This window comes from Amphiprion ocellaris, chromosome 2, assembly GCF_022539595.1.
Source record: "Amphiprion ocellaris isolate individual 3 ecotype Okinawa chromosome 2, ASM2253959v1, whole genome shotgun sequence".
Taxonomy (NCBI): domain Eukaryota; kingdom Metazoa; phylum Chordata; class Actinopteri; family Pomacentridae; genus Amphiprion; species Amphiprion ocellaris.
Window position 1 is genome coordinate 40,413,128 of NC_072767.1, and position 12,071 is coordinate 40,425,198.

A 12,071-nucleotide genomic window follows, 5' to 3' on the forward strand; every position below is an offset into this window, starting at 1 on the left:
AGGTGTGCAGATGTATGTGTGCAACAGAGAGCACTATGGTTTCCTGCCAGTCCCTCTCAAAGCTCAGCAGAATGTAGAGGACGAAAGGGAAAGTTTCATACACACCATCACCGAGGCTTTGAGTGAGTCCACACGCACGCGCGCACACACACACACACACACACACACACACACACACACACACACACACACACACACACACACACACACACACACACTCCACCTGTTGTGACTTTACTACGTCTCACTCCTTGATGACTTCAGCTCTCAGGTTTGTTTCTCCTCCTCGACCTCCTCGACCTTCCTGATTGCATCCTGTCAGCCCTCTTCTGGATTATCTCCACTCCTCCTTGGTCTCTGCTCCTCTCTTCACTCTTAAATGCAGCAGATCAAACAAACAATCACAGTCCAGAGGAAATTCAGTCGTTTTTCTAATCCTGTTTTTGCTGTTTTAACCCTTCGCCTTCTTCGCCTCTCTGTCAACAGTTGACCACGACATCGAGCCCTCCGAGCACGTTTACGCTCCGCCATCGCTGCAGGGCAAGATCGGCTTCGATGAAGTGAGTTCTGAGCTCAGCAACTTGTGTCTCTTTGTATTTTTACTGTCTATCTGCCAACTTTGTTTTTCTCCCAGTTTCGTTCTTAGGCCTCCACTTTCCTTTATCCTCATACCTGTCTGACCTTCTCCTCCTGTGTTTTCTTTCCTGGAATAACATTTAAAACTCCAGAATCACATTTCAGACCCCATGAAAATGTTTCCCACGTTTCTTTTTCTCGAATGTTTAGGTTTTCCTGATTAACCTGAAACGGCGGCTGGACAGAAGAACCCGGATGTTGAAAACAATGGTCTCTCTGGGCCTTCAGGCCACGCTGACAGACGCAGTGGACGGCAAGTAGGTCACAAACACTCGGCCCTGCTTGCACTTGATGAACTTGCACTGAAGGATAATTGAATCCTGAAAGAAATCTCTGTGATGTTTAGTTTAGTTTATTCTGCGCAACAGTTTTTTCTGTCTGACACAACTTCAGCGCTGGGATAATGCTCCGTCTCCTGTCTCCAATCTGTCGCTACTTTCTCTGACATGTATATCCAAACATCCTGTCCAAGCAGGAGGTTTGGAGCAATATGCTTGACTTACTTTCCCTCCTCTGTGCTTACTTTAATCCACTTTTGAGAATGCCTTAATCCTTTTTCCAGCCTTTTGTTTGTCTGGCAAATGTGTGTTGCTTGTTGCAACCTGCCAGGCATGACTTTGCTGTTTCTTTCCTGTGTTTTTTGCCATGACACTGCTTTCCCTGACGACTGACTCGGCAGCATAATGACTGTGTAGATGCATGATCCTCCTCCTCTCATTACCCACCATAGCTTTAATTTATCCTCTCACTCAGGGCTCTGAATACGTCACAGCTGCAGGCGTTGGGAATAGAAATGATGCCGGGCTACAAGGACCCATATTCTGGCCGAGTTCTGACCAGAGGGGAGATCGGCTGCTTCCTGAGCCACCACTCTATATGGATGCAGGTGAGAACAAGGAGATTCAGTGCATTAATTACAGGTAGAAAGATTTTGTAAATAGCAGATTTTACCATGAGAATCCAACCTGCTGAAGTTTAGGATTCTAGTTTCCATTTCTGCAGCTGAATAAAATAAATATTGAAGTGAAATATTAGTAGTGCCATTTAGTTGCTTCAACAATTTGATTCAAACATCATGAAAACACTGTTTTACCTGGATGCAGACGTCCCATGTAAACAGACTATAGGCCCTGATGCTGTTTCCTTGTTTTTATTCCAACTCAGGGTGCTTTGCTGCCCCCTATATGTAGTCACCCTTTCCTGTCGCTATCAGATAAAGGCAAAAATTCCCCAAATTTTTCATAAAAGAGCCTTTTTAAGACATGCCAAATAGTATCATTATTCAGTGGCCTTGTGTAGACAAGCAGCAATAATGTCAAAAACATCCTCAAAAAGTTCCTCTCCTGTCATTGATTTAACCTCTAAAACACACATATTTTCACATATTTATGAATATGTCTTTTCCATGAGTGTAATATTGTATGTGATGTTAGAAATATACTTTTAGGATCTGTAATTGATGATTCGTGCTTAATAATGTTGGCAGTTTATTCATGTACAGTTCTGCTTCAGTCATTGCTTAAACTTCTAAAAACTCATTTCTGTCTCAAAGTTACATCTGTAGAAGTTTTTCTTTGCACTATAGCTCGAACACACAACTTCATGTAATGACTCTGCTCTCACACTTTATGCTGCAAAATGCAAGTTGTAATATTGGATTAACTCAGACATAAATGTTTCAACCACAAACTGATTTTTATGAAAAATTATGATGCAGAAAGCCTCGTCTTGCAAGTTGATGGATTGGTTCCTGAAGTTTACTACATATCAAACCCTAGAAGTCTGAATCCATGTTTTTGAGAGTCATTGATTCACTGCTGCTTCAGGGTGGGAATTGTATTTCATGACATGTCTTCTAACATATAAAAAAGTACCATTTGGTCTTCATGCTAACGAGGCTAAAAACGTTATTTTTGCTTCTGGAGGTCTTTAAAAAATCTCTGTTTTGTGAAGATCCTGCACATCGCTCCATATATAAGATAAACTTTTCCAACTTTGGCTTCCTCTTGCTAATGTAACACAAAACCACGGCTGTTGCACTTGACTTGACTGATTGTAACTTAAGTCTCTGTGTTTCCTGACCAAACAGGTGATAGAACGTGGTCTCCAGAAGGTTCTTGTTTTAGAGGACGATGTGAGGTTTGAGCCCAGGTTTAAACGAAGGCTGCAGGCCATAATGGACGACATAGACAAAACCCAGCTGGACTGGGACCTCATGTAAGAACACCTGCTCCACATTCTTTCCCCGGACATTCACATTAGTACATGTCTGCATGAATTTTAATGACTAAAGCTTCTTTTCGTGTGCAGTAACACACTGTCTATCTCATTCTGTTTTCAGCTACGTGGGGCGTAAGCGTATGCAGGTGCAGCAGCCGGAGCAGTCGGTGGACGGTGTTCACAATCTGGTGGTGGCAGATTATTCCTACTGGACGCTCGGCTACGCACTTTCCCAGCAAGGAGCCAGAAAGCTGCTGGCTGCACAGCCTTTCTTGAAGATGCTGCCTGTGGATGAGTTCCTGCCCATCATGTTTAACAAACACCCCAAGTCAGTCTCTAATCCAGTCATCTCTTTTTAAATTCACAAAGCATAAATAATGTATTATGTAATAGGCATAATGCACACATGCAAAACAAAAGAGTGGGGTTTTATTTAAAACGTATGATGTCGAAGGCCACAACGCCACAGTGAGCAGTATTATGTTCACAAAGAGCCTTTTAGACAGTGTTGTTTCTGAACAGACAGGCAAATATTTACCGAGGACCACAAATAGATGATCGCAGGTGCACTGCACTCTGTCATAAGAAAATATCAGATGATCCACATGCAAAAATAAACATGAAGATGCAAAAGCAAAAAGCTAAGTTTGAGCTGCACAGACTGTTGGCATACATGCATCCTGTGCATGCACAAAAACTCAAAAGATTCAAGGGCCATAAACGGTGCAGAAATACTAAAGGGCCTTACTGTACAGTAATTATCTATACATAGACACAAACACGCATGTTCATGTCCATTTTGAGACTCTTTAGAGTGAATAGTTTTCTAGTTTGAGCTCTGGTGGTTAAACCACAACTTCTGTCCGGCTCAGCTCTAAATAATGTCTGTACTTCTGTCCGGTTTAAGCTCCTCTCGTCCATCTTTCTTTGGAGCACCACCTCCCTCTTCTTCCTCCTCTGTGCTCCTTCACAAACAGGGCAGGGATTGTTCTTGGGGTTCGGTGGATTCGGCCCCTTACACAGGACACACAATGGCTGCTTTTCTGTTTCTTTTTTTTCCTCAGGGATTCCTGCCGTGCCCTGCTCTCCTGCAGCCCCACCTCCCTCCCATTTTCTACCTTTAACTCCACTATTATCTGTCCTCTTCTTGTTCTCTGGTCCCTCGCTGTCATGACCTCCGTAACTCTTTCCAACTTTCCCTTTCTCCCAAGTGAAATTTACTTCTTTGCGCACCTCTGTGTCACCCACTTCTCCTCCCCCCTTTCCTCCCCTCTCTTTAAAGGAATGTAGACCAGCATGGCTCTTCCTGCTGGTCGGAGAAGGGGGACAGGATTCCCATTGATAGGGGTCTGGGTGTGGGGGTGGGATTGAGATGAACACTGTGCAAGTGTGCGTGCGTGTGTGTGTGTGTGTGTGTGTGTGTGTGTGTATAACTATATAAATAGATGGAGATGTGTGTCCAGTGTGCAGTGTATAGATTACTAGGTAAATACACTGTGTGTATTCAACAGTGAGAGAAGGTGAGTGTGTTCAAAAGGGAGAGAAATGGAAAATACTGACAGAAATGCAGAAAGGTGGCAGGAAAATATGTAAAACGTGTTACATATTACTTGAGTAAACAGCAGGGATTATGAGCTGAGTTTAGTTAGTGGATATTATGTCAGATTTGTTGTTTCTGTCACACTGTTGTCTTCATTCCTCGTTTCTTTTTAAGTCAGTTTTTGCTCAGGAACACGCATAAACAGGAAAAAAGGCCGTAATTCCAGAATAAAAGGCCTAAAGATGTGTGTGTTGTAGAAGGTCACCTCCTCTGAGGCACTAATAAAGGTTTAGAGTTTCACTGTCCTGGAAAATTGCTGACAGGCTTTAAACAGGTGATTGGGCAGCAGAGAGTTAACCTCTGTAGTGACCTTTAAGGTTGACGTGTCACATCCCAGCGGCCCTCATTCCTCCCTCTGGCTCCACTTTTACTCCAACAAAATGATGGCAGTTCTGAACGATTCGGAAAGGTGTGATTTTAATCTGGTGAGATTAAATGTTTTCTTTGTAAACAGGTCCAGTTTCTGGGCAGAATGACTCAGGATGCAGCTGAAATTTGAGTTCAGACACCTTAAAGTGGCCATCTTCCACCAAAAACTGGTTATTGACCATTTTATATACATCCAGAGCTGTTTTAAACTGAATTAAACAGTTCAAACATACAAATACACACAACTAAATCTGTTAAATCTGTTGTAATTGATTAGATCTGTTAAGATTTTAATAATCCGTGAGGAAATTATTTTACCAGTGATTGCTAAAGAAATAATATATATTATATTAATATAATAAGTAATGCAATTCCTAGTAAAAAAGCAAAAAAAAGTATGATGCATTAGTGAAAATAAAATAAATCAGCTAAAATAAGACTAGAATAGAAAAGTAAAAAGTAATGCTGACAATTTTGTAAATAAAAGTGAAATATTACATCATCGAAATATTGCACGTGAAAATTAAACATGATAATGAAGCTGATATTGCAAAAGCTGTTGAAAAAAGTAATATTTCAAATGATATTATTGTTCAGATCCAGCTGTCCAATGTTTTAGCTGTCATCCCTGCAGAAAGGGGAGGATTTATACTTTTTGATGTCCACTAGTAGAAAATAATGAAAAAGTCAAAGCTAAATTCAGATGTTTAGGTGTTGGAAATATCTCATATGCTAGTTTATGTTGCTTATATTTGCAAATAAGACTGTTTAGTGTGTTATGATGAACAGATTATGCTGCATCAAAGCTGGAAAAAGTTGCAAACAACAGAAAAGAATGTTGACATTTCTACAATTGCACCAAAATATAGCATATTTTTTGCACCAATATTCTCTGTTATAAAACAGACACCTCACCCCTCAGCTGGGTGTATTTTTAGACTCACCTGCACAGGCTTTTCTTTACCAAGGTTGTCTGGGATGTGTTGAAGTTGCGGGTCGAGGGGTGGGGGCGAGTCGGGCGGCGAAAGAAGCTTGAGACGGTGGAGCTAACTTTGGCTGGAGTCAAACACTGCTGTTGTTTTCTGCAGCTGTGGAAGCTGCTGCTGCTTCTGCTGCTGCTGCTGCTGGTCTTAGACTTTGGCCTCGTTATCCACCCAGTATCCATGTAAAGACATTTGGACAGTTAGCAAACACTTTTTTATCCAGCTGTAGTTTAGAGACTTCCAACAGCAGCTGCTAGACCAACACAGCCGACCTGGTGCACGCAGCAAGAGCTCACAATTCAACTGTACATTTATTATTCAAATTTCAACTGCGCATGCAAAATAAATGAACTGAGGGTGCAATACAGGCTTTTCCACCCCTGTAGAACCGTTCCTGTTCATAACACCAGCTGGTCGCAGTAAACAACAAGTATAGTGTGGAGTAAGTTCTAGGATAGTATTGAAGTCATCATTTCTGTTTTCCGATGTTAATATGTTGTCTCTCTGTTTGAGTGTCCATCCCATTCTCGTGAACATGACATCTACTGGGGAAATTTCTTTAAAGTTGGCACAAATTTTAGCCTGGACTTGAGAGTAAACTAATTAGATTTTGCTGGTCATCGATCAAATGTCACCGTGACAAGACAAATCCTTAGAAATCATGATCAAATTATAATTTCTCACAAATGTTTAATAGGATAAATTGATGATGTGACAACCTTTTATATCCAAAAGATCAGTTCAGTTCAGTACGATATCTTTATTGTCATTGCAACCTGTGCAATGACAATAAGGGCAATCTTAAGAGAAACAGGGCAAGTTAAAAAAATAAAAGAGTTAATAAAGCTCTCATAATATATACTAAAAAACATACATTTCAGACACACCCTAACAGACATCTTCATTCAACAGATATACCACAATCCCTAATAGTGCAGTTGTATTTGCACTGTCATGACGAAGGTCAGATCTGGGCAAGCTTGATTAGAAACTGCAACTGAGATGAGTTGGCAGCAAGGCACTAACTGTAACTTGTAACACTTAAACGTGTTTTAGTGACACAGCGAATTATCTTGTACATTACCATTAATTTTCTTATTTAACTATGTATTATTGACTGTCTAAATTTTTTTCTAAAAAAAAGATAGTTTTGTCTGAAATGTCCAAAGATATTCAGTGTTTAACTTGAGGCCAAAAGGATTAAATTAAAAGCTGAAACTGAGAATATTTGGATTTTTTTTCTTTTAAAAAATGACTGAAACTAATATCAAAATAGTAATTAGTTAGTATTCTCTTGACAATTTAGGTCATCTTACTTTTAATTCAGAATTTTATGAAAAAAGTCCATGTACTGTTTCCAAATTACTGCATTTTTCTCACCGCTGTAGATGCGAGTTACTGCTCAACTTGTATGGAGAATTTTTATATTTAAAACTACTTTGCACTAGTGAAAGTAGTTCAGTCTAGTTCTACCTAGTCTCATGACTTCTTACCACGTTTCGTATGTAGTATGCAATTTGCATATAGCAACAAAAACATCTCTGCTATGACAGTAGTGTTGCCACACAGGAGAAGATCATCCTGTTCCTCTATTTGACATCCTGCAAATTTGCTGTCTGCTGTGAAGTTAAATTCCGGTACACTCAATATGGACATCACGACTTCCAGTTTAGAGGATATGATGAGTCAGAAGTTAGAGCAAAATGCGAAACAGTCACGTACAACAGCCATGAGTCAGCTTCAGTAATAACAATAATCTTTATTAATACAGGACTTTACAAAATTCAAGTTGCAAAGTGCATCACAAGGCAATAAAATAAACAGACAGGTTAGAATGCAGCATGGTGTATAAAAATAACACAGGCTTACACAGCTACAAAACATTATTGAAAGAAATGAAAGACACTTTAAAGCTTATACAAAATTAGGAAATGTTCTCTGATGAAAAGATGTTTGAAGAAAAGACTTTAAAAACATCACTAATTCTAATTTCCTCAAGGATCTCAAACTGTTGCATATGATGCTAAAAGGTTAAAATTTAGCTTGAAAAGAGGCCATTAGTAAAATCTTTAGATCTATCCTAAAGCATTGTGTTTTTAGGGTGCTTTCACACCTACGTCTTTTAGTCCGCTTAAAGCGGACTGGAGTCCGCAACACCTGCAAGTACGGTTCGTTTGGGCTGATGTGAAAGCATACCAGATTTTTTTGGTTCGGACTAACGAACCGCACCAAGACCACCTTCGGGAGGTGGTCTCGGTCCGCTTCTATATGAACTCCAGTTCGGTTCGCTCCTGGTGAGAACGCAAACCTGTCTCCATTCGAACCACTTGATGGCGCAGCAGAGTTTTTGGTCTACGGGAGCTTCCGTAGCAACCTGCACAGGGAATTTTACGCCAATCAGCGTACACCTACGTCATCGTAAACACCTTGTTTTGTAAACAGCGCCGCCAAACGACTGGGGGGAGATAGATAAGATAAGATAAGATAAAGTTCTTTATTTCTCCCCACTCCAGGGGAAATTTACATTGTTACAGCAGCTTTATTTACAATATATACAAGGGTGGCAAAATTTTTTAACAGAAAAAATAAAAATAAAAATAAAGTTTAAAAGTGCAGAGATGTGCAGTGCAAGAATGTCAGTGCAAATTTTATGGTTTGGGGTGGTAATGATGTAGTCCAGTTTATGTTAACATCAGCCAGTGATGCTGATGTTGTAAAGTCTTATAGCAGATGGGATGAAGGACCTGCGATAGCGCTCTTTCTTGCAGATATAACATTAATTGGAGTAGGTTCACCTGCGAAAACACTGGTGTGAATGCGAACCGAACCAGTTGAAAATAGCAACATTGTAACAACTTTTGGGTCCAAACGAACCACTTTAGCGGACTAACAGGTGTGAAAGCACCCTTAAAGTGGCTGAAGCAGGACTGATGTGATCTTCTGGTTCTGGTTAAGATCCCGGTGGCTGAGTTCTCTACAGTCTGGAGTTGATCAGTAGCTTTCTGGTTCAGGCAGGTAAAAAAGCTGTTGCAGAAATCCAACTGTGATTAAATAAAAATGTGTGAAATGGCCTCCGTGTCTTTTAAAGTTAAGGTTTTGGAAATATTTCTAAGATGACCAGGAGTCTTTACAACCGACTTGACAGGATTTAAAAGAGAACCAGCTCTGGCAACTTTGTGGGCTACAATATTTAAAGGCACAGAGTAAGAAATTGCTCACATGTTGCCACTATTTGGGGGTGCAATGATTTCATCCACCAATTCAAATATTCACTGGCTCCATGTTCTCAAATGTGAAAATTTTATATCATCATACATTTAATGTCTTTGAGTTTTGGCCTTTATAGACTAAAAATCTAAATATTGATGGAAAATGAAAAAAAAATGCAGAAAGAAAGAATCTCCCAAAATATTACAACTACTTGGAGGTGCAATAATTTCATCCACCTTTGTCCTTTTTATTTTTGATTTATCAGGCAGAAGTACCCAGCCTGCTCTGGCTGCATGTTCTCAAATGAGAGGATTTTGAACAATTTATTGTACACCACCAGTCAAAAGTTCAGACACACCTTCACATTGAGTGGTTTTTATTTCATTAGTTTTGTACATTGCAGATTAATCACAAAGACATCAAAAATATAAAAGAATATATATGGAATTATGTCCTAAACAAAAAAGTGTTAATATTCAGTATTAATCTACAATGAAGAAAATAATACAAATAAATAAAAAGCAGTGAATGAGCAGGTGCGTCTGAACTTTTGACTGGTAGTGTATATGATTGTACTTTGAATTTCTGTGGGTTTTGGCTTGACTGGACTAAAACAATAATCAAGATGTTAATAGAAAACAGAAATATTAAGCAATAAGTAAGAAACTGCATATTTGTTACTGCTATTTGGGATGTAATGATTGCATCCATCTTTATAACTGCTAATTTTAATTCATCAGGCAAAACTACCAAAGGGGGAATGATGGTTAACACTGTCGCCTTGCAGCTAGAAGATCCTCGGTTTGCGTCCCGGCGTGGACTTGGGATCTTTCTGCATGAAGTTTCCATGTTCTCCCTGTGCAGGCGTGGGTTTTCTCTGGGTTCTCCAGCTTCCTCCTACAGTCAAAAAATATGCAGTTAATTGGTAATTCTAAATTGTCCGTAGGTGTGAATGTGAGTGTGCTTGTTCCCTGTGATAGACTGGTGATCTGTCCAAGATGTCTCCTGCCTTCTCCTGAGTCAGCTGGGACTGACTCCCTAATGAGAATTAAGCAGTGTATAGATAATGGATGGATTGGAAAATTACCAAATATTCACTGGCATGTTGTTCTCAAATGTCACGATTTAGTCCTTTTTTATGTCATATTTTCAGATGTCTTTGGGTTTTGACCTGTATGGAGTAAAGCAATAACCAAAATGTTGACAGATAATTGGAATAAATGAAATAAGTAAGAAATTCCATACATGTTACAACTATTTGGATGGGCAATGATTTCATTCACTTTTATCCCTGATTTGAATATGAAGATTTTGTCCTTATTATATCCCTGACCATTGAATACCTTTGGGTTTTGACCTTTACAGACTAAATAAAAAATCAAAATGTTGATGGAAACTATAAATAATTATCATAATGTCAATAAGTTTTCCTTTTTGTTTCTCTCTCTGTCCCTCCTCAGTGTCCAGTACATGTCTCAGTTTGAGCCTCGGGACCTGAAGGCCTTCTCCGTGGAGCCGCTGCTCATCTATCCCACCCACTACACCGGAGAACCGGGCTACATCAGCGACACCGAGACCTCCACCATTTGGGACGACGAAGCCGTGGCCACCGACTGGGACCGGCAGCACGACCGCAAGACGGCCCAGCAGGGTCGCATCCGGCCCGTGGCCCAGAACAGCGTCACCGGAGACTCGCCGCCTCCAGCAGCTCGAGCATCACGAGACGAACTCTGATACAGAGACCCGAGAGAGAAAGACTACAAATATAAAGTGTACAAGTCATGTGTACACACACTTGAAAAGACACTTGAACTACAAGGTGACATACTGACATCATGCATTCACACACATACAATAATACAAAGCAGAATTGAGACGTCAATCCAGTCTGCTGCCTGAGGAGCGACGCTGATGAGAGGAGGAAGAGGAAGAAGAGCAGAACCTGGGACGAGGGCCAGCGGGCCTTTGACCAAAGCTTTATTTATTCCCCTTGTGTCTCCTCTGGGCATGTGCAGTTACATTCTGTAAGAACTTAAGCAACACATGGAAGACAGCTAACATCATTTGCAGGAAAAAAGAATCATTCCAACAAATTAATTTTTATATTGTTTAAAAAAGATTATTGTTATTTAAACGGAGCAGATGTGTTTTTACGGGACAGCGGCAGAATAAAGGAATCTTAAAGCTGTCTGAAAACAACTCTTGGAGTGTGCGTGTGAGGCTGTTTGCGGGCGTGCATGTTGACATATGCATGTGTTTACGGCAATGGGAGGAGGGAGGCGGACATACTGTACCCAGGAGTGCCATTGCTACACATGCTGTTCCACACACACACATACACACACGGAATGAAAAGTGCAGGCCTTTCTTGCCAGCCAGCAGGGCAGCAACAGATGTTATTAAATTTCTGTCATTGCAGAAAGAAAAACCTTCTAAGCGGGCTGGTCCTGCTACATAGCATCAGTCCCACATTAGATGTAGCATATAAGATATACAGTTTCAACCCTTTTCAGACTTTATGTGTGGGAAATGTTTTGGAAAAACTGAGTTAATTAATTTTTCTCGTCCTCAACTCAGGCTGTGCTTCGTTCAGTTGTGTTGCTGGGCCGAACCAATAAAACGACTTCTCTGTTTCTGTGTTTTCACTCACTCTGCAGCAGGAACAAACACATAGTATCTATCTTCTTACTGTAATTTGCGTTATTGTTGTGTTACTGGCATTGCAGTGTGTTTGAGAAGATCCTCTAGCCATTGGCGGCAAAACTGTTGGCCTAAAATAGAGCTTTCATTAAGTAATGTGTATTATTGTTGAGTCAGCTGAATAGCAAGTGTAAACTAGCTGCAACCGTTCCCAAGACTTTCTGATGTCTTTCCCCTCCCTGAAAATGAGCCTCGCGGCATTACACAAATTGTGGTAAAACATGAAAGGAGCTGCAACCTCCCAATAAATTGTGGGTTTTGAGCGGTGATCATATTGAGGACGCTCTGCTCCTGCTGTTCACCGGCTCAGTGAAATTCTGCTCACAGTTTTATAGTTCCTGTCTGCTGAGGGA

At 40.4% G+C, this 12,071-nt stretch overlaps 1 protein-coding gene across 1 annotated transcript in view; it reads left to right on the forward strand.

Annotated features, from left to right (window-relative positions):
* Nucleotides 1-11,651, forward strand: part of colgalt2b (collagen beta(1-O)galactosyltransferase 2b) — a 33,951-nt gene extending 22,300 nt beyond the window's left edge. Inside the window, exons 6-12 of the mRNA XM_023274198.3 lie at nt 3-122; nt 487-560; nt 787-893; nt 1,390-1,522; nt 2,726-2,853; nt 2,978-3,184; nt 10,479-11,651. Of these exons, the coding sequence (XP_023129966.1) occupies nt 3-122; nt 487-560; nt 787-893; nt 1,390-1,522; nt 2,726-2,853; nt 2,978-3,184; nt 10,479-10,752 (1,043 nt within the window). The 3' untranslated portion in view covers nt 10,753-11,651. The remainder of the gene's footprint in view (nt 1-2; nt 123-486; nt 561-786; nt 894-1,389; nt 1,523-2,725; nt 2,854-2,977; nt 3,185-10,478) is intronic.
* The last annotated feature ends 420 nt before the right edge of the window (nt 11,652-12,071 follow it).